A 22,019-nucleotide genomic window follows, 5' to 3' on the forward strand; every position below is an offset into this window, starting at 1 on the left:
GCTAGAAGGGCGGATCCCAGGAGCTTCCCACCCCCCGAGCTCGACTCCTAAGTCTGATTGGCTGGCCTGGGTGCCTGTCACTACCACTTTCACCGTTGACTGGCCGTCGGACCGCCGCTCTGCGCGGCGCCGGTTCCGCCCCCGTCGGGTGTTTGTGGTGGGGCTGCGGAGTCGCCGATCCCGCCGGAAGCGCCAGGACAATGGGGACCCGGGACGACGAGTACGACTACCTATTCAAAGGTGCGCTCGGTGCAGTACAGACGGGCAAGGGCGCGGTAGCCACGGGAGGGCCGCCACCGCGCTACCGGACGAGACGGCTCAGGGTGGAGCCCGGGGCTTCAACGGGGCCTGTCCAGGCTAGGGAGGCGGAGGGAGCCGCGGCAAGGCGAGCTTGCTAGGCTTCGGGCCCTACTGCCCAGCGGTGAGAAGACGGAGGCTCCAAGAGGCCTACGGACCCCGGATGCGCCGGGGCGGGGCCGGGGCCTTGAGGGGGTGGAGCCCGGAGTGGTAGGAGAGGCCGTTGGGGAGGGGCTCCTGAGGGGCGGGGCTTCCCTGGGTTTGGCGGGCGGGCTGAGTTGAAAGCAGGGTTATAGATGGGGTTAGGGCAATTGGAGAAAATTGTGGGTGTGCCCCAAAAGTCCGATTGGTGTGATCCTCCTAGGGCTGGGCCTAGTCTGTTAGGGGTGGGGCCTACCTTGGGGTGGAGCCTAGTTCATTTGCTGGAACCCTAAATTGTAGTACCTTGGAATTGGGTGGGACGGTACCAGTGTGTGCAGCACTAGTTCAAACTCTGGGTAAGTGATGGAGATGTAGTTCAGCGGGTAGATCTAGCTTGCCTAGCGATAGCCTGCACAAAGCCCTGGCATTTATCGCCAGCACCGCCAAAGCCTTGCGTGATGGTGCAGACCTTGGGAGGCAAAGGTGGGAAAATCAAAAGTGCAGAGGCCAGCCTGGATTACTGGAACCCTTTCTCAAAGAAAAAGACACACGTGGATGACACTGACCCAGTATGCGCACTATGCTGAGACTTTACAACAATGATCCCCTTTAATCCTCTTTATGATTTTATACAGTCCATATTATCCAGGAAACAGGTCTGTAGCGGTACACATCTGAAATCCCAGTATTCCAAAGCCAACCTGAACCTAGTGAGGTAGCTCAGCAAGTATCGGTGTATACTACCAAGACTTGAATTGAGTCTTGGGGCCTACATGGTGAAGAGTCTGCAAGTTGTCTTCTGTCCCTATGAGTACTCCATGTCACATGAGCCCACACACATACATGCACACAAAATAAATAATGTAATTTGGGCGGGTGTGATGGCACACACCTTTAATTCCAGCACTCAGGAGGAAGCTGAAGCAGACAGAGCTCTGTGAGTTCAAGGCAAGCAAGCTTGGTCTACACAAGTTCCTAAGGGTGGAGCAAGATTGAGCTCAGAACTCTTTGTGGATTTTTGCCACTTAGCACCAGTGTGAGCTTTGGGGCAAGCCTTCCAGCTTAAATCTGGAACAAACAGGTGTCAAACCTCTCCTCAACACATACACATCCAACCTGCAGGAAGAATTTTCCTACCTGGTGAGCACACACACACACACACATACACACCCGCGCCCATGCTCCTGAGGTCTTTTATTTCTCTGGTGAGCGTGTTTAGGGATCTCAGCCATCGTGACACCTCATTATGCCAATATGGACTTTTTGGTCCTGTGCTATTCTAGAGTCCCCAACTGACAGTGGCTGGCTGTGAGAGCTAACTCCTGGTTACTCAAGGGATACACTGTTGCCCTTCTGGGAGTGTAGCCTAGTGCTCAAAGCCAGCCTTGGCATTTTGGGATTGTGGAGGTAACTGGAATAGCCATGTGACAAAAATCTTGTAGGGCAAGACAGACTTCTGCAAAGATAAAGTTAGCACATATTATCATGGGCTGATAGTGAGCTTTGTCCAGATGTGAGACTGATTAACAGGTGTTAGGGTCTAGGTATCATCTAGAGGCAGAGGACCAGAGATTGAAGGGCTCTGTAGTGACTGGTGGGACATACTCAAGTCCTGCTGTGGCAGGGGCCGTCCCCTCTCAGCCCACCCTTGAAGAAGCGTCAGGGAGGGCAGAGGATCTTTCCCTTCAGGTCAACTCATTCAGCATCTGTGGTCATTCCCTGCTTGTTTTCGACCTTCTGCTGTTATAAATAGCCTGGCATTGAATGTGTGCCCTGTGGGCTGTTTCCTTGATGTGCATTCCCAGAAGTGCAGTTACTAGGTCAGGGGCGATGGAGCTCCATTGCCATTCCTGTTACTTGTCTCCAGAGCTCACTTCCTGGAAACACCAATCAGCTCCTGCAGCAGCTGGCATGGGGGGGAGTGCCTGCCTGCCCTGCTGCCCTCCCCCACTGGCCTCCTTTCCTGGTCGGCAGGTGCCTTCTTCAGTTAGTTGTAGTAGCTGCCTAACCACCAAGATCAGCATCCCACCATGCTCACCCTAGGTCTCCTCTCCACTCCTTAGCTCATCTGAGGACCCTTTAACCTTTGTCCTTTTCATTCAGATTTTCAAGCTCTTAAATTACAAAAGGGAGTGCTAGGGAGTTAAAAGGGAAGAGAGCTAGCAGCCGGCAAACTATGATCATCAATCACATCGCTTGCTTGCATGTGGCAGGTCCCCCAGAATGTAAATACTCTGCACCTGCCAGTGCCTTCTGAGACCTGGTCAGCCTTAGAGAAATATCTCATATTCAGTGGCAAGAAGATGAGGCCAAGGGCAGTCTAGGCTACATAATGAGATCTTGTCTCAAGAAAAGCAAAACAAAACAAAAAAATCTGCAGTTGTACTAGAAGTGTTGACAAAGACTGATCTTGTATCTGTGTGGCTCTCTCTGACAGTGACTGTTCACACACACGTTTTTGGCAGTCCCATCACGCATTGGCTCCCTTGGCCTTATGGAGAAGGCCAAGAGGTCCTTAGAGTGGGTGGCCACATGCCATTTGTTTTCCTCCATAAATAGTCTCTTCTGCCCCAGGAGTAAGGTTGTTTATTTGTACCTAATAATAGATCCTCAAATTTATTCACCCAATATTTTCTCCTGTCAGCCGCTGGCCATTTTCTCAACTTGCTGGTGGATCCCCAGGGATACTCCCGACTTTTCTTCAGAGGAACATTAAGTTAGGGCTTCTACACTGGGACCACCTAGGCTCCATCCTCAGACTCTTTTCCCAGAATTCCTAGCCAGTTAGTTTTCAAGGCAACTGGTCATGTGAGAAGCCCTGAGATCTTGCTCTTTGGGTTGTGCCCACCCCTGCCCAAGGACATAGAAATGACTGGATTCCAGGGACAGACAGGGCTAGCACTAGAACTCACATCCTTCTGCCAAGTACACCAGGCTAGGCACCATGCCCACCAGGCCTGCTGTGCAAGTGACTCCCACTATCCCCGAAGAATAATTGAGGCAAGAATGTATCCCTGTGCCAGTCTCTGGAGCCTGGGATGGTAAGGGCCCACTTCCTAGAGGACACCTTTTTCCCTACACTGAATAGCTGCTCAGTCAGCCTGAACATGAAAGGCTCCAGGGGTACTACCCTGTCACAGGAGAGACTGCAGCGTCCAGGGCTCCTGAGAGGTGCCAGATCTTTGTTTTTGCCAACTGGGCTTGCCTGCTCAGCACGCCAAATGGCATATCCAGGGGGACCATTTCCTGGCCAGCAAAGCCACAGACTTCTTTGGAAATGCTGGGGGCTGTGTCCTCAAGGTCTTTCTATTTTCCCAAAACAACTGATCACTTGTTTTCTTGACAAAGCCATTTTCATACCCATCATACACGCAGAGGCAGCCTAGTCACCACTCTGGTGTATCAGTCACCCTGTGCCAGGGATGTCCTGAGCAGCCTAGCCTTCCTGCTGTTCGCCTGGGCATGGTCTGTGACCCTCACCTTTCTCAGTGGGTAACCTTGAACTGGGAATTTGTCTCTGGGTGGAGTGTCCCTAACTGCAGTGGGATTACTGACATTGTGTCTTTCCCTGGGTTGCTCTCAGAATTTGCTAAACCTAGGCTCATGAGGCATTTGGGCACAAGCTTGACCCAAGGTCCTGTCCTGGCTACAGTGCGGCTGAGAAGACAGAGGGTGTGAGAGACCTCCTGAGCAGAGCGGGTTTTCCATGTCGTTCCTGTGGGTGTGAGAATGAGGAGCAAAGTTCTCCCGGCTGTGGCAGCTCCTGTGGGAAGGAAGTGAGGAGGTAGATGTGTGGAGGGTGATTCCTGCCGTCCAGCTTGTTTCCCAGGAGCCAGCATGATTGGGAGTCCTTCTCTGAACTTGACTTGGTCTCCGGAGGATGCTGAGCCTGTCATCACATGACTTGTGGACCAGGCCACATGATACTCTTCTTGGAGAGGAGAAGCCCAAACTGAGGAAGGAGTCTCACATATTGCTGGATCTTGAAAACTGAGCAGGACTTTGTTGGCTATCCCTGAAGGATGCCCAGGTGGTCGGCTAAGGTGCACTGGGCTTCACTGCTTCCAGAAGTAGAACCAGGACCCCTGAGTTGGATGCCAGCGATAACGGGAACATGGCAGTCAAGATGTGAGATTGAGATGGAAGGAAAGGGCCTTGTTCCAGAAATCTGAATTCAGATTCTGCTTAGACAACTTCCCAGACAAGTTGCTCTGGATATAGATTGCTTGGTAAATGTGATTGGGAAGTGGGGGCAAATCTGCAGATAGACACAGCCAGGACCCCTGCTCTGCCACCACACCCTGATTATAACATGCCCTGGGTTCCTCATCCCTCCTCTGAACCTCAATTTCGTTTTTTGTAAAATGGGCTATGTGAAGTAGTATATGCTAGCTCCACAGCCTCTTTTTGTTCTCCCTCTTGTGAATCTGTTTTGGGGTTTTGTTTTTTGTTTGTTTGTTGAAGTTGTTTGTTAATTTTGTAGTTTTGTTTTTGTGGGGATTTTTTTGTTGTTTTGTTTTGAGGTAAGATCTCACTATGTAGCCCTAGCTGGCCTGGGTCTTCTTCCTGAGTGCTAGGATTAAAGGTCTGAGCCACCACACCAGGCTTGTTTTGTTTTTTTGGAGGGTCTCATGAAGCCTAGGGTTACCTCAGACTCACTATGTAGCCAGAGGTGACCTGAACACTTCTGCCTCCACCTCCAGAGTAATTCCAGAGCACGGCACTAGGCTTGGCTTTATGCCCCCCACACCCAGTTTACTGCAGTGCTAGGGACCAAACCCAGGGCTTTGTGCTTATGTAGACACGCGCTCCACCAGCTGAGCAGCATTGCCACTGCTGTTTGTCCTTGGAAACAGGAACTCAAAATGTAGCCCAAGCTGGCCTTGAATTTGCTCTGTAGCCCAGGCTGCCCTTAAATTCATGGTTCTCATTTGCAGCTTCCTGAGTCCTGGAATTATAGGTATGTACCACTATGCTTGCCTTAGTCTTACAATTCTTGGTTCTAAAGCAGCCAGTCGAGAAGGTAAAATGGGTTGGGCTCCCTGTTTTTGCCTCATCTTCATCTGTGCCCTGAGGGGGCTGACCTGGGCATTTTCCCAGGATGATCCAGGCATGTCTGGGGTCAGATAAGGTAGATAGGGAGGCTCTTCCAGCTTCTTTGGGGTTTGTTGATTCATTCCACAGACATTTGTTGGCACTTACCGTGTGCCAGGCCCTGTGCCAGGCCTGAGGATACAGCAAGGAACAAGACTATCCAAGAGTCATGCTTATGGGGCAGACTAGCCACAGAAAAGGCAAGAGCGAAACCAGACACGTGCGGGTGTCACGCGCTATGGAAGGAAAGCTAGAACAGAGAATGGGGAGGGTTGGGAAAGTAGGATTGTAATTGGGGTGTGGGGAGGATCTTCTTGGCATCCAAGGGGCTCACAAAGAGGTGAGGCGGGGGCCAGAGGAAGAATGGTCTGTGTAAAGAAAGGTCCCTGGGGCTGGAGAGATGGCTCAGAGGTTAAGAGCATTGCTTGCTCTTCCAAAGGTCCTGAGTTCAATTCCCAGCAACCACATGGTGGCTCACAACCATCTGTAATGGGGTCTGGTGCCCTCTTCTGGCCTGCAGGCATACACATAGACAGAATATTGTATACATAATAAAATAAAATAAATATTTAAAAAAAAAAAAAGAAAGGTCCTGAGGCAGGACTGTGCCTGGTTTGTTGGGGCAGAACAAGGAGACCATGACTGGCTGCAGCATGTAAGATATTGAGGAAGGGAAGGAAAGACGCTTCATGGCATGTAGTGCCGTGCCTCGTGGGCCCTAGGGAGGACTTGGGCTTTGATTCTTAGGACTTAGGAGTCATCATCATTCTAAGTCCCTGCCCTGGGCAGACAGGACAGCGCTAGTGCTCACAGGTGATTTCCTGTGGCTGTGAGTACAAAGACTGGTACTGTGAGGTGGTGGTGACGAGCAGACATCTACAAGCACACCATACACATGGACACACGGACACACACACACTTTGTCTAGCAATTGAATTCATATAGACAAGTACACATACAGGACTAAGGATGTAGCTCAATTGGCAGAGCATTTACCTAGAATTCATGAGACCATGGGTTCCATCCCCAACATCACATACACCAGTATGAATGCCTATAGTCCCCATACTTGAAAGGAAGACGTAGGACAATCAGTAATTCTAAGTATTTCTCAGCTACATAGTGAATTGGAAGCCAGCCTCAGCTGCCTGAGACCCTATCTCAAAAGAAAGGAAAATATATATATATAAGTATATAACCTAGTATATCTTCACTGTCTGATGCCACCTGATGGAACCCATGTGGAAACAGAGTGTTACTGACCCCTGGAAGTGCCCCACAGTGGTCCCTTCAGTTACGAAGGGACTACAAGATTTACCCTAGAGTATGAGAGGAAGAAAGGACTGAAGATGATTTTAAATTGTTGAACTGAGCATCTTCCAAGTTGACTGAATTGTTGACTAAGCTAGGAAGGTGGGGATGGTCTCCCAGTGAGGTGACCAGGACACTGGATTCTGTTGTGCTGACTTGAAGTGCTGGGGCTCTTTCTGGGGTATACAGGGGAGGGCACACCAGTCTGGGTCACCAGCCTCTAGGCAGTGTTTGCAGCCAGAAGCCTGGAGAGGGTCACGTGGGGATCCAGTCCTGTGCTCCCTTGTATTTTCAGGTAGAAGCATAGCCTGCAGCAGTTGTAAGATGGGACGCAGTGTGGGATCAGTGAAGCACAGGAAGAAACAGTGGAGGAGGAGGAGGGCTCCCTGAGCTGCTGCATGGGGCCAAGGCACTGAGACTTAACCTCTTCCTTGTAGCCACTGGGAGGTCATGGGGGTGGGGGCTGAGTCCCTCCTGCGGGCTCTGCCCATGGTGTGCTCCTCATCCTGCTCCACAGGGCCAGTGAGCTCAGCCTCAAGTCTGTACATCCCTACCCACACCATGGGGTCCTGATCCCAAGGAGGGTGCCCCTCATACTCCCCAGACCCTGGATAACTATGTTGTTCAGTTTGGGGCCTATGGGGTCCTGGAGAAGTGTAGGCAGAGACAGAAGTATAGATAGAACTTTCTAGGAGTTAGGTGTACAGAAGGGAGAAAATCAGGGCAATACCTAGAGTGGTAAGGCATCAAGAGAGCGTCTTCTTAGCCTGGCCTCTCAGTAAACTCCTGTAATTCCAGCACTTAGGAGGCAGGGCAGGAAGGTCAAAAGTTAGAGGTAAGGAGGGCTACGCCATGAGAATCTGTCTCGCTGTCCTCTTATCGTCCCCTCCACCCCCACAGAAATACTCTTTTCAGGAGAGAGAAATCAGAGCATGTAAGAGGAGCCCCTCAGTGTGGTTGTAGGGAGGGGAAGGGTCCTTCATGTTGGGTCCTGAACCCTCCAGGCCTCAAGACTCCCAGATGGGGCCTGAGTTCCCCCTGAGAGCTCTCCCCAGTACTTATCTTTCAGCCACTCAGTGTGGCCAGGGAGTTCAAGCTCAGTCTGTGGCACAACCATGCCTGTCTCTCCTTGGCTGGTAGCCTGATCCTAGGTGAATACCCTCCAAGTCCCCTGATGACCACGCCTGCTGCTCCCATGGCTCTCCACTGGTAGGCCCACCCTCAGCTATAGAGTCCCACATCTCTGCCTTCAGGGCCCACAAGATTTCTGGTTAAGGTATCTGATTAGACACCCACTGCCTATTCCATCTGCATTGTATACGTGTCAGCACATGTGCATGTAGGTACAGAAATGTGAGCACGTGCATGGTGAATCCTGGGTCTAAGGACAGCCTTCCCAGGGCCAGGGCCCACCTCAGAGCTGCAGCCCCTAGATGCAGTATTTTCCCAGCCAATTAGGGCTCACTTTGCAGCCTTGCACCAGTCAGCTCCACTGCTAATCCTTGTCTGTTGTCATGCCCTGTGTCGTGGGGGCTTTCACCTGCAGTGCTTTGTCTCTCCCAGCTATATTGTCCTGATAGCCATTCTGGAACAGTGTCTCATGTAGCCCAGGCTTGCTTTGAATTTGTTGTGTAGCCAAGGATGACCTTGAATTTTTTTGTTGTTTGGGGGCAGGGCATAGCTTTTTTGAGACAGGGTTTTACTGTGCAGCTTTGAAAGGCCTGGAACTTGATATGTAGACACGGCTGGCTTCCCTTGAGTGTTGGGGTTAAAGGCATGTGCTGTCATGATCTTGGATCTCTGATCTTCCTGAGTGCTGGGATAACAGGCATGTACCACCATGCCCAGTTTATGCAGTGCTGGAGATTAAACCCAGGGCTTGACTCATGGTAGGCAGACGCTCTGCCACCTGAGCTGCAGCGCTGGTTTGCACTGTAGTGATTGGCTGCAGCTTTAAAGGACCACACAGGACTAGAGACCTTTTCTCCCTTCACTGTTCCATGGCCAGCGTGTAGTAAGAAGGAAGTCATACACACTGACATCTGTACCAACTAAAGATGTGACAGTGATGGGACCCTCTAGGAGCACCAAGTACAGTAATCCTCACCTCAGGCAGGAATGGTGACCAGCCCTGTGTAGTCTGCAGCCAGAACACATGTTCCTGCTGCTCGTGAAACAGGTGAACAAGGGTTTGTTTATCTGAAGCAGCTGGAGAAGCATGGACAAGGGGAGGAGCATTGTTTCTTATCACTTAAAACACCAGATAGACAAAACTGTAATAGGTATTAACCCTGCTGAATGCTGACCCACCCCGTGCCCAGAACAAAGGCACAGTGATGACGACAAATGCTCCCCTGTCCCTGTGTGATGCATGCTGGCCAGGCCCGGACTCTGGGTACTCTCGTTCTCACCTCCAATAGCCTACTGCCTTCCGTTCACACACCCCCAGAGGGTAAGGGTCACTCAGCTCCAGAGCTTTCTGTGACCATTTTTGACTGCTCAGCCGTCAGGCTCTGGGGTTGGTAAGTCTCAGGCCATGCTGTCTGCAGTGTGGCCTGGGATGTCACTATGTCCTAACTAGGACAGCCTTTCTCTGAGGACAAGAGACAAGCAAAGGTGTCTGTGCTGACTGTTTCTCTGTGTTACCAGAGTCTCTGTGGGTGGCAGAAACCAGGGAGCCACCATGTACGTTTTGTGGGTGGATGTGGGAAACATTGGGTGCTGCTAGATCCTTACCTCTCCTCTCTCTCGCCCTGCCCCCAAGTGGTGCTTATCGGGGACTCAGGTGTGGGCAAGAGCAACCTGCTGTCACGCTTCACCAGAAACGAATTCAACCTAGAGAGCAAGAGCACCATTGGCGTGGAGTTCGCCACTCGCAGCATTCAGGTGGACGGCAAGACCATCAAGGCTCAGATCTGGGATACTGCTGGCCAGGAGCGCTACCGTGCCATTACCTCTGCGTGAGTTTAGCTAGGGTTAAGACATGGAAATAGCAGGGGTGTGTGGCCTATGACATGGGAGCTTGTAAGGGTATGTAGAGGTTGGACTGGAGTGTGGAGACCTAGATCAGGAAACAGAAAGGTACCCCGAGAGCCATGGGACCCACAGGCAGACCAGCACCCGGCCTGGGGCATAACCTGGCACTGAGGTTTTTACTGGGTAGACAGAGTCTGGCTTAGGCCTTCCAGTCTAGTCCAGCCCTGCTCAGGCAGCCCACCTGCGTTCCTGTCCTGGCTTTAGTATCCATCTGCATCACTGTAGCCTCCCAGTCGCTGAGACCACTAGCCTGCCTCTTATGCACCCTTCGCCACTGGCTGTCCCCCTCCCTTGTTTGCTGTGCTTTGCATTCCCTTCACACTGTGGCCTCCTCGTTGTCCTTCATCTCCACAGGCTGAACATGGTCTGTCTGTACAGTGGGCCTTGACGCTTCCCCATAGCTGCTGTATACTCTCCTTCTGTTGGTGGCCTTGGAGTGTCTTCTAGCCCTGAGCCCCAAATTCCCTTCTCAGCCTCTCCCACTTGTGTAGGTCCTCCTTCAATGATATAATGGCTGCCTTTTGTCTGGGCCCTATGCTTAGACCAAGAGGCCACTGTCCCCCAGGGTTCCCATGAGGCTGCTGCTGCCCTCCAGGCTGAGGTTCATGCCTGCTCCTACTCTGCAGGTACTACCGTGGTGCCGTGGGTGCACTGCTGGTGTATGACATCGCCAAGCACCTGACGTATGAGAATGTGGAGCGCTGGCTGAAGGAGCTGCGGGATCATGCAGACAGCAACATCGTCATCATGCTGGTGGGCAACAAGAGTGATCTGCGCCACCTTCGGGCTGTGCCTACTGACGAGGCTCGTGCCTTTGCAGGTGAGCTTGTGGTGGACATGCCAGTCAGTGGGACTGTGCTCTGAAAACCAAATGGATTCAGAGAATTGTCTAGAAGTCGGGTACCCATCTCCTCCAGTGTTCAGGTTCGTGGTCATAGTGCCTTTGTTCAACTTTTGTCCTTTGTCCCTGAGCAGGTAAGTTAACCTCTTTGTCCCACCCACTGGCAGCATTCTTCTCATATGGGTTTAGGCAGATGGGCAGGTATAGTCCTGGAAAGGGGTGTGGGGAGAAGGCTGTGGGAGCCAGATCCAAGAGACAATTTTCTCTTTTCCAGAAAAGAACAACTTGTCTTTCATTGAGACCTCAGCCTTGGATTCCACCAATGTAGAGGAAGCGTTCAAGAACATCCTCACAGGTGGGCCCAGTGTCTGCTTGGGTATAAGGATGGTACCCAGTGTGTAGGTGCACTGTAAACCCAGTTCAGACCTTCCATGTCCCACAGAGTCCAGACATATTTAGCCCTTGCTGGCACGTGGACACAGAGGTCCTCACCCAAGTCCTTGTGATAGACCCTTCTGGGGCTTCAGGGGAAGGAAGGAACCAGTAGCCTGGGCTAGCTAGGACCAGTTCTGTGATTTGCCCCTGCCCACTTGGCTGTGCCAGGGAATCTCCAGGAGCCCAGCCCCCAACACTGTTTTACCGTGATTTGGTAGAGTCCTTCACAGCATGGTGGGAATTGTCTTTATTTCCTGTTGCTATGATGAAATACTCCAAGGTACTTGAAACAGCTGGTCCTGTTATCACAGTCAGAAGAGCTGCTCCTCAGCTCCCTTTCTCCATTGTACACAGTCGAGCATCCCCCCAGAGAATGGTCTAGCCTGTGTCCTACAGAGAGGTAAAGTGCCTTGGGCAGGCACACAACTTGCTCACTACGTCCTCCCTGTTGCAGAAATCTACCGCATTGTGTCACAGAAGCAAATTGCTGACCGTGCGGCCCATGATGAGTCCCCTGGCAACAACGTGGTGGACATCAGTGTGCCACCCACCACCGATGGACAGAAACCCAATAAGCTACAGTGCTGCCAGAACCTGTGACCACCCTGCGCCTCCACCCAGCGTGCGTGCACGTCCTTGGTCCTCGGCCAGCCCCTCCGTGTCCTCCCGCCCCCCCCCTTGTCCCTCTAGGACAGGCTGCTCCCACCGTCCTCCTGCCAGCCCCCTGGCCCAAGAGGAGCAGGAGTCAAGGGGCCTCTCCTGTCCTGCCTGCTTGAGAGAAGCTAGAAGTCCCTTGCTTATGTGCCTGCTCTTCGGTATTGTGGGCATCTTGACAGGGTGGGGAGGTTGGTAGGATGGACAGGGCTTTCCAGAGGTAAGGAAGATGAGTGGAAGGAGCCGGCTTCTCCTGTTTTCCGTGACAGACTCCAGGGATCACCTCCTTCCCTCTCTGGCCAGTTGACCCAGCTGGCCCTGCATCCCCACCCCAAACCCTCTCTAAGCTGATACCCGAAGAGCCAGGCATCGGGCTGGGCAGGTGGACACTCTGGGCTCTGCCTCCTGCCTACACCACCATAGCCAGCGCCAGCACGGCCTCCAGCATTCCCAGGCCTGCGCACTCCTGCTCCTGCCTGTAGATTTGTGCTGGGAGAAGACCACTACCCCCGCCCCCACCGCCTCTCTCCATCTTCCTCTGCACGCAGCGCTCTCCCCTGCCCGTTCCCCCTTCTCTGTCTCGTCTACCTGTCTGGTCAGGAACCTGTCTGCAAGTGAAGCAATATCTCCGTGTTTTGTATATACAACTGCTCTTGTAGCCTTTGGTTTTTGTTATTGTAGAGAAACACAGATTCTTTATACACTTTGTAAAATTTACGCAAACCCCAGCTCTCGAACTCTTATTCTCCCTGTAGCCCCTGCACTGTTGCCCGTTACTAAAATGTATAAGCCAACTTCTGTACAGAAACCTGCCACTCAGCCTCTGTCTTCTTTCTCTTCACCAGGTGGTGCACCTGAGCTGGGGCCCCTTGATAGGTTAGTCCCCGCTGAAGGCAGTGGGTAGGCCTGCTGAACTTGCATACTAGGCTATAAGATGAGGATCCTGGGCCCCAAGGAGGGGAAGGTGAGTCTTATGCAAATGGCTCCTATAGTATGGAGGAAGGAGACACTGGTGACCTAAAGTGGCAGCCTTAGTGTAGAACAGTTGAGGGAGAAATACCTGTCTCTCCCAAATAGCTTGTATCTAGGATTGCCAGGTGTGAGGGCGCCCCCTGGTGTGGATGGGAGGCATGAGCATGCCATGGCTTGCCATTTCCTCCTGCCAACAGTGCTCTCTCTCCTCTGGGTCCTCGCAAAGGTTTGCCTGGTAACTGGGTGATGTCAGGTTCCCTCCCCACATGGCTCTCTTTACTCAGAACTGACACTTGATGGGGCGGTGGAAGATGCCAATTACTTGCAAAATGAGTGGCTCTTGATTTTCACTGCTTCTTCCCAGGACCCATTTCCCTTGTCCCTCTGCCCCAAGACTACATAGTAACAAGATGAGCCCTCCACCCCTGGAGGAAACCTTACAAGCCGAGTGCAGCCGCTGTTCTAGAAGCCCTAGCCTCTGGATGAAGAGAACCTGGGGACACTTTCCCTCTTTATTCTAGATGAATGTAGCCTCCTTGCGCGGGGAGTGGGGGGATTACAGACACATCTCTCTCATCTAAGCTGGTCACAGTGGCTCACACTTGGGAGGTGAGGTAGCTGGAGATTCCGTTCAAGGTCAGCGTCAGCTACATGAGATCCTGTCCAAGAAAGAAAAAAGGAAAAACCAAAGAGCTCAAGGAAGTTGGGGTGAATCCCCAGGACATGTCCCAAGCCGCTGATGTGAGGTGCAGGCTTGAGCAGAAGCAAACAGGAGGTGGCACCGTGGCTGACTGGCCTTAGGTCTCACTGTGGCCTTAGGTCTCACCGTGGCCGCCAAGGTAAACAAACAGGAGGTGGCACCGTGGCTGACTGGCTTTAGGTCTCACCGTGGCCGCCAAGGTAAAGCCAAAGGCACTGGGAGAGTTTAAGCAATGATGCCTGGAACCTAGTCAGTGAAAGAACCAACTTAGAAAGTCCTCTGATCTCCACAACACATAACTATATTTTTACCAAAATAACCAAAATTAGTCATTGGGCTGGGTAGATGGCTCTGGGTAAAGGTGCTGCAGAGTATAGCTGTCAGCACTCAGTGGATCCCAGAACCCACTGAAGGCTGCAGTCACTAATGCAACCCTTTGGGAAAATGAGAGGCAGAGACGGGATACTCACAAGTTGATGGGCCAGCTTCTGCAGGGGTAAAACAAAGACACCCTGTCTCAAACTATGTGGAAAGTGAGGGCTGTCTCAAAAAGTTGTCCTTCAATCTCAGTCCTTAGGAGGATTTCTATATTTGCACACAAATCACCCATGTGCAGTGTACATATACACAAATGTACACGCATGCACCCATATGCAGTATGCACACACAAATGTACCAACATGCAGTGTACACACAAGGACATTAACACACTATTGTTGGTTGCAGGAAGTAGAGAAATCAAGGTAGAACTGGACTGGAAGCTTCCTGTGTAGCTTTCATAGTGCCAGAAGTTACGTAGGCTGCCAGGGGAGAACTGTCGTCGATAGCCCAGTCTCTGGACGCCGCATGCTACAGTACTAACATGTGAGATATGCCCTGCCGGCACCATAGTGTAGCATGGCTTTATGGGTAGCAATTACTCTCTGATTAAATCTAAAGCCCCTTCCACAGAAGGCAATACACACTTAGTTCTGTAAGCCTAGTGAGAAGCCTGCAGCTGGGGATGTTACAGCTCTCATAGGGTGTCCATGGCTGCGTTCTCACACACCTGCATTCGCTCTCTTCCTCACATTCTCTCTTTCTCTGTCTCTTTTTCACACACATAAACACACACACACAAATAAGATTAGAGCAGGGCTGGAGAGAGAGCTCAGTGGTTAAGAGCACCGACTCTTCTTCCAGAGGTCCTGAGTTCAATTCCCAGCAACCACACGGTGGCTCACAAGCATCTATAATGAGATCTGGTGCCCTCTTCTGGGGTACACATGCAGGCATAATACTGTGTATGTAATAAAAAAGTAAATCTTAAAAAAAATAAGATTAGAGCACATAAATATTTGTTGTTTGGTCAAGCTTTCAGCTGCTGTGACCAGTAGGGATTAGACTAGAATTGGATTCAGAACATCAGGGCTAAGTCTTAGCCAAACATAAGGTTGGATGTGTTACAGAATTGGTAAGTTTGTAACTTAGTCCCCTATGTCATGCTGCATCAACAGACTGGACAGAGTAGTACCAAGATAACACATGAGAGACAAAAACCTTGCCCACACACAACAAACGGAACACTCAAGAAAGCCCACAGACTTGGGAGGCAGAAGCAGGAGAATCTCTGTGAATATGAGGTCAGCCTGGTCTACGTAGCAAGTTCTAGGACAGTTAGGACTACATAGAAAAAAAATAAGAAAAAAATATAAAACCCAAGATATAAAATTGTGGGGAAGCAGGTGCAGTGCGAAGAATCCTGAGCCTTGTGGCATAGCACTCCTGAGCAGAGGTTTCTCCTCAGCTTACCAGCCTACTCATTCTCAGGAGTGTTTTCTCTTTGTTATTTTGTTTTGTTGTTGAACATTTATTATGTGTGTGCCTGTTTTGCCACATGTATGTCTATTTACCACATGTGTGCAGGCTGCACAGAAGCCAGAAGAGGGCATCAGATTACTCTAGAACTGGAATTACAGGTGATTGTAAGCTGCCATGTCAATGGCTGGGAATTGAACCTGGGTCCTTTGGTAGAGCAGCCAGTGTTCTTAAATAATGACCCATCTCCAACCTACTTTCCGCTTCTCCATAAACTTCCTTTCTCTTTTTCTTTATCTCTTTATATATGTAGAGTTTGCAGTGTGTTATGGTGTATGTCTGTATGTGTGTGCAGATGCACATACCTGTGGCGGTACGACAGGCAGGCAACAGGTGTCTTCAGTCACTCACTGTTTGATTTATTTAAGGCAGAATCTCTCTCTGAATCTGGAACTGGCATTTTTTTTTTATTTTAAAACTAGGTTGGCAGCCAGCAAGCCCAAGCAATCTCCCTCTCCTTACAGCTTTTAGTGCTGTATTTATTGACATGTGCAAGATGAGACCTGGTTTGTTACATGGATGATGGGATGCAAATTTTGGTCTTCATGCTTACACAGCAAGTGCTCTTAACCACTAAGCCATCTTCCAATCCCAGATTCTCTCAATTATTCACCATATTTCTAGGTGCAATTCTTTGTCCTGGACAGTAGACCCTGGAAACCTCAGTGGGTGTCCTCAAAACTCTGATCCATACCTGAAACAATGTTAGTGGTGCTGGGAAGTATGGGCTGCCTTGACGACATGGCAGCTTCATAAGATGGAGACCCACCTTGGCACACAGTGTCTCGCCTTGCGGGTCTTTCTGCCACATCACACAGTTGTTTCTCTTCCCATTGTGTGGGTTCCAGGGTTTAAACTGAAGTTACGAGGCTTGGTGGCAGGCACCCTTACCTGCTAGATCGTCTAACTAACCCTACTCTTGACAACAGCCTGCTCATAAGTCCTAATACAGCAAAACAAAATGATCTTAGATGGCCAGTGTGGCCAGGGGTTTGATCGTATGTGTGCTGAGAGAGGCCATTCTGAGACAGGGAGCCAGATTTCCTGCAGTCAGAGAAGAGAGATTCTGGGATAACTTCTGACGCTGGCCGGTTTGATGTCACCTTGACCCAAGCTAGAGCCAACTGAAAGGAGGGAACCTCAATTGAGAAAATGCTTCCATGAGACCCAGCTGTAAGGCATCAGCATTGCTGTGATAACTACTGTGTGCATTTGGTAACATCTGTGTGCATGCACATGCTGCAGTGCAGATGTGGAGGTCAGACCACAACTATGAGTCAGTTCTCTTCTTTCACCTTCAAAAGAGGCAAGTGGTGTGAGGCTTTCGGTTCTCCAGGCCTGCCCCCAGTGACGCTGCACCACATAAACCTACCCAGATAATGTCATCACCTGGAAATCCAACGTCCAAATATCAGCGCCTATGGGGGACATCATTTAAACCACTGCACATGAATTCCAGCAATGAAATTTGAGTAGTCAGATGTATTAGTTACTTTTCTTTTGCTGTGATAAAACACCATCACCAAGACAACTTACAGAAGGAAGAGTTTCTTGTGGATTTACAATTCTAGAATGCTAGGAATCCATCATAGCTAGGAACATGGTAACAGACAGGCAGGCATGTCATTGGAGCAGCAGCTGAGAGCCACATCCTGATCTACAGACAGGAAGCAACACACTGGAGTGTTGCTATAGGTTCTTGAGCGTCAAAGCCTGAACCTAGTGATACACCTCCTCAATAAGGTCTCGCCTTCTAATCCTTCCCAAACAGTTCCACCAACTGAGGCAGAAGTACAAGCCTGTGGGCACCACTGTCATTAAAACTACTACTACTACTCTGTGTGTGTGTGTTCATGTGTTACATGGCAGGGTGCCCCACGTAACCTGGCACCTTCCCTTTGCTGAGGGTTCTTAGCTCACACTGGCTGCCACCAAAGTCCAGGAGATGTGCATAGCACTGGACTCAAGCCTGGGTCTCTGTGCTCCTAACAGCTTACTATTCCGATTACTACAAACCAAATGGCATTTGAGGTCAAACTAGAAGTGGATCAGTGTAGCCAAGAAAAATATGCAGAACCTACAGGGAGGAAGGGAACTTTAAGGCAGGGATGGGCGCCTTTAACCAAGAAGAAAAGCTGCCTGTGAGCAGGAGGGAAAAGGCCTGGGGGAGGGGTAGAGGAAACACTTCGTTTAACAAAAATAATTTGTTAAATCAGTTTATCTTGAAATAGTGACAACAGCTGGCCACACCTGTACTTCCACAACGTCCATCTTTCTCACACTGGAGAAGTAGACAATACAGTGTCTGGGCTGCCACCTGTGACCAAGTGGGTGTCCAAGGGCCATGCCACCATCGGAGTGGCCTGCTCTCCACCAGGGGCAGTGGTGACATCCAGGCCTGGCTCCTGCTGAGGACCACATCTGGGTCTGTGTTGCCACCAGAGCCATGCTGATCTGAGTGGCCTGTGCTTCCACCTGGAACCATGGTGCCATCTGGCTCTGAGCTGCTGTGGAGGGCCATGTCTGGGTCGCTGGTCCTGATGCAGCTCCTGTCTGGGTTGATGTCTGTGGCCTGCCTTTCCACAGAGGTATAGTTTTTTGTTGTTGTTTTGTTTGTTTGTTTGTTTTTACTCTTTGGGGTCCTACCACTCGACTCCCAAATAAATACTTGGAGACTTATTCTTACTTATGAATGCCTGACTTTATCTTGACTTCTTTCTAGCCTGCTTTTTGTTGTTGTTCAAGACAGGGTTTCTCTGTGTAGCTTTGGAGCCTGTCCTGGAACTCACTCTGTAGACCAGACTGGCCTTGAACTCACAGAGATCCTCTGCCTCTCCCTCCTGAGTGCTGGGATTAAAGGCGTGCTCCACCACTACCCAGCCCTAGCCAGATTTTTTAATTTAATTGTCCTGTTTCTCTTCTTCATTTTGCCTCTGGGCTTCTTACCTTTCTTTATTCTATGTCTTCCTTCTTCCACTGTGGGTAACTGTGTGACTGGCCCCTGGTATCCTTTTCTCTTTCTTCTTTTCTCTATCCTATCTTTTTTCTCTGTCTCCCATTTATTCTCTCTGCCTGGCAGCTACCTATTTCTCTCTCCTGCTTAGCTATTGGCTGTCAGCTCTTTATTAGATTAATCAGGGGTTTTAGGTAGGCAAAGTAACACAGCTTTACAGAGTTAAAGAATGCCACACATCTTTGCAACATTAAACAGATATTCCACAGCATAAATGAATGTAGCACATCTTCAGCTAATATTCCACAACACAGGGGGCCGTAGGAACCGTGCATGATGAAATCAGAGGGCCATACTGAGCTGGCCCTGCCCTTCGATGTTCCTGGAAAAGCTGGCCCTGCCACTCGATAGACACTGCAGCGAGAGAGCTGATCCCGACCCTCGCAGAAGAGCTACCCACCTGCACCCCACAGCCTCTGCACTCAGGAGAGATGGGCAGAGCTGACCCTGAAGACATGGGCATGGGAGAACTGGCTCCGCCCCTTACCCGAGGGGAGCAGCCTCAGTGGCCCAGATTGACCAGTTCGCCTACTATTGAGGCCCACATCCAGGACCCAGGTTGGCCCACTTATCATGGACCCGACCCCATCTATGACCTGCTGGAGCACATGAAGGAACTGATCCTGTGGAAAAATAAGCACAGAATCTCTACAACTTCTGGTGGCCTCGGGATAGCCAAGAAGAGTTTTGGTGAGGGTCCAGTGATGATGGTGTACCAGAAACCAGAGGCCTTGAACCAGACCGATGACTCATTGCAATGAACATTTGCAAGTAAAGCTGCCTGGGCTAAAGGGAATACCGTGTGACGCCCCACAGCTCCCAGTGCCGCTAAGATGAATGAACAGGTGTCGGAGAAGTGGGAAAGAGGAGCAAAGAGAACTTTTATTTGTCTTTTTGTTTTGTTATGGTTTTAATTTTTTAAATTTTCTTTTGGGGTGGGTGTTGGAAGAGTGAAGGGAAGATATAGAGGACTAGGAAATGGGCGGGATTGGGGTGTGTGATGTGAAATTCCAAAAAAAATCAATAGAGAAATTATTTAAAAAACCATCACATTGCCCATCAAAATACCAGCAAAATTCTTCAAAGACCTCAAAAGAAGGGTACTCAACTTCATTTGGAAAAGCACATAACCCAGGATAGCCAAAACAGTCCTGTACAATAAAAGAACTTCTGGAGGCATCACAATCCCTGACTTCAAACTCTACTACAGAGCTACAGTACTGAAAACAGCCTGGTACTGGCATAAGAACAGACAGGAGGACCAATGGAACAGAATAGAAGACCCAGATATCAATCCACACATCTTTGAACACCTGATATTTGATAAAGAAGCAAAAAATATCAAATGGAAAAAAGAAAGCATATTTAACAAGTGGTGCTGGCATAACTGGATATCAACATGTAGAAAAATGAAAATAGACCCATATCTGTCACCATGCACAAAACTCAAGTCCAAATGGACCAAAGACCTCAACATAAAGCCAGCCACACTGAACCTTGTAGAAGAGAAAGTGGGAAGTACACTTGAATGCATTGGCACAGGAGACCACTTCCTAAATAGAACCCCAGCAGCATGGACACTGAGAGAAACAATAAATAAATGGGACCTCCTGAAACTGAAAAGCTTCTGTAAAGCAAAGGACATGGTCAATAAGACAAAACGACAGCCTACAGAATGGGAAAAGATCTTCACTAACCCCCACATCAGACAGAGTTCTGATCTCCACAATATACAAAGAACTCAAGAAATTTGACACCGAAAGATCACATAATCCAATAAAAAAATGGAGTACAGACCTAAACAGAGAACTCTCAACAGAGGAATCTAAAATGGCTGAAAGACACTAAAGAAAATGTTCAACATCCTTAGTCATCAGAGAAATGCAAATCAAAACAACTCTGAGATTCCATCTTACACCTGTAAGAATGGCCAAGATCAAAAACACTGATGACAACTTATGCTGGAGAGGTTGTGGGGAAAAGGGAACACTCCTCCATTGCTGGTGGGAATGTAACCTGGTACAGCCCCTTTGGATGTCAGTGTGACGATTTCTCAGAAAATTAGGAAACAACCTTCGTCAAGACCCAGTAATACCACTTTTGGGTATATATCCAAAGGATGCTCAATCGTGCCACAAGGACAAGTGCTCAACTATGTTCGTAGCAGCATTGTTTGTCATAGTCAGAACCCGGAAACAACGTAAATGCTCCGCGATTGAAGAATGGATAAGGAAAATGTGGTACATTTACACAATGGAGTACTACACAGCAGAAAAAAATAACGACAGCTTGAATTTTGCAGGAAAATGGATGAAATTAGAAAACATTATTTTGAGTGATGTAACCCAGACACAGAAAGACAATTATCACATGTACTCACTCATAGGTGGTTTTTAAACATAAAGCAAAGAAAGCCAGCCGACAAACCACAATTCCAGAGAACGTAGACAACAATGAGGACACTAAGAGAGACTTACATAGATCTAATCTACATGGGAAGTAGAAAAAGACAAGCTCTCCTGAGTAAATTGGGAGCATGGGGACCTTGGTTGAAGGTTGAGGAGAAGGGGAGAGGCAGGGAGGGGAACAGAGAAAAATGTGGAGCTCAATAAGAATCAATTAAAAAAAATGCCTGACAATCTAGCCCTTGGTACTGGCAGAGAAAGTACTGAAAAAACCCATCACATTATTATTAATTGTACATATGTGTATGTGTGTATGTGGACCTGTGGTGGTGACATGGTGCACATGTGGAGGCCAGGAGACAACTTTCAAGAGTCATTTTTTTCTATCTGCTGTGAATGCTGGGGATGATCTCATTAGGCTTGTTCATCAAAGGCTGTACCCACTGACCCATCTTACCAGTCCTTCGTTTTTTAGGGAAAGTAGGAGGCAGGGGAAGCTCACACTGTAACTCAGACTAGAGCAGAGAGCGGTCCTGTTGTCTCTCCTTCAAGGGTGCTTGGATTATAGGTGTATTCCACTGGCCTGGTTTCACATTTTTGTCAGATTCAAAAGAAGCTCTGGACAAATGGCTATCTGTGGTGCCTATGAGCATCCCCCCAAGTCCATGCTGGCCTCCAAGCTCTCTGTCAACATCACAGATGCCGGTTACAGTGTCCACGCGGGTCCCCAGGCTCTCTCAACATCACAGATACTGGTTACAGTGTCCGCACTGGTCCCCAGGCTCTCTCAACATCACAGATACCGGTTACAGTGTCCATGCTGGTCCCCAGGCTCTCTGTCAACATCACAGATAACGGTTACAGTGTCCATGCTGGCTAACTGGCTCTTCTCACTCTGCCTCCTACCCTAAACTACTCCGCTCATGGACTTCCCTCCCACAGCTTTTCACCTCCTACAGCCCTGCCATTTCAGCCATGCACTCCCTTGGTCCCTCTTCTGTTGTCCTTCTCGTTTGGTTCCTCTTTTCTTGCCCATCTTGGTCTCCTTTGCTCCCCCTTTCTTCTCTTTCTTTCACTGCCTTTCAGCTCTCTTCTCATGGCTAAGTCCAGTCTGTGGGCCATGTTCAATCTACTACTTTCTCTGCCTGTTCCAGACACTTCCAGATGCCTCTGGCTGTACTCGCTCTCATATATAAAATGCAATCCTTCCCCTCAGCGGTGCTTGGCAGAGGGCAATGCCCTCAGTTTAGACAGTTTTTCCTT

General features: G+C 49.7%; 1 protein-coding gene across 2 annotated transcripts; it reads left to right on the top strand.

Moving 5' to 3' along the window:
- Positions 1-107: 107 nt before the first annotated feature.
- On the top strand, positions 108-12,617 carry Rab11b (RAB11B, member RAS oncogene family). 2 transcript variants are annotated; one of them, XM_048430081.3, is made up of 5 exons: positions 108-240; positions 9,608-9,803; positions 10,506-10,699; positions 10,995-11,075; positions 11,610-12,617. In XM_048430081.3, the coding sequence occupies exons 1-5, from the start codon at positions 201-203 to the stop codon at positions 11,753-11,755; spliced, it is 657 nt and encodes a 218-aa protein (XP_048286038.1). In that variant the 5' UTR covers positions 108-200; the 3' UTR covers positions 11,756-12,617. The 2 variants fall into 2 exon arrangements, with proteins under 2 accessions (XP_048286038.1, XP_048286039.1); XM_048430082.3 differs by lacking the exon at positions 108-240 and adding an exon at positions 5,344-5,398.
- Positions 12,618-22,019: the final 9,402 nt, after the last annotated feature.

Source organism: Myodes glareolus, chromosome 8 (genome assembly GCF_982192425.1).
Source record: "Myodes glareolus chromosome 8, mMyoGla1.1, whole genome shotgun sequence".
In the NCBI taxonomy this organism is placed as follows: Eukaryota; Metazoa; Chordata; class Mammalia; order Rodentia; family Cricetidae; genus Myodes; species Myodes glareolus.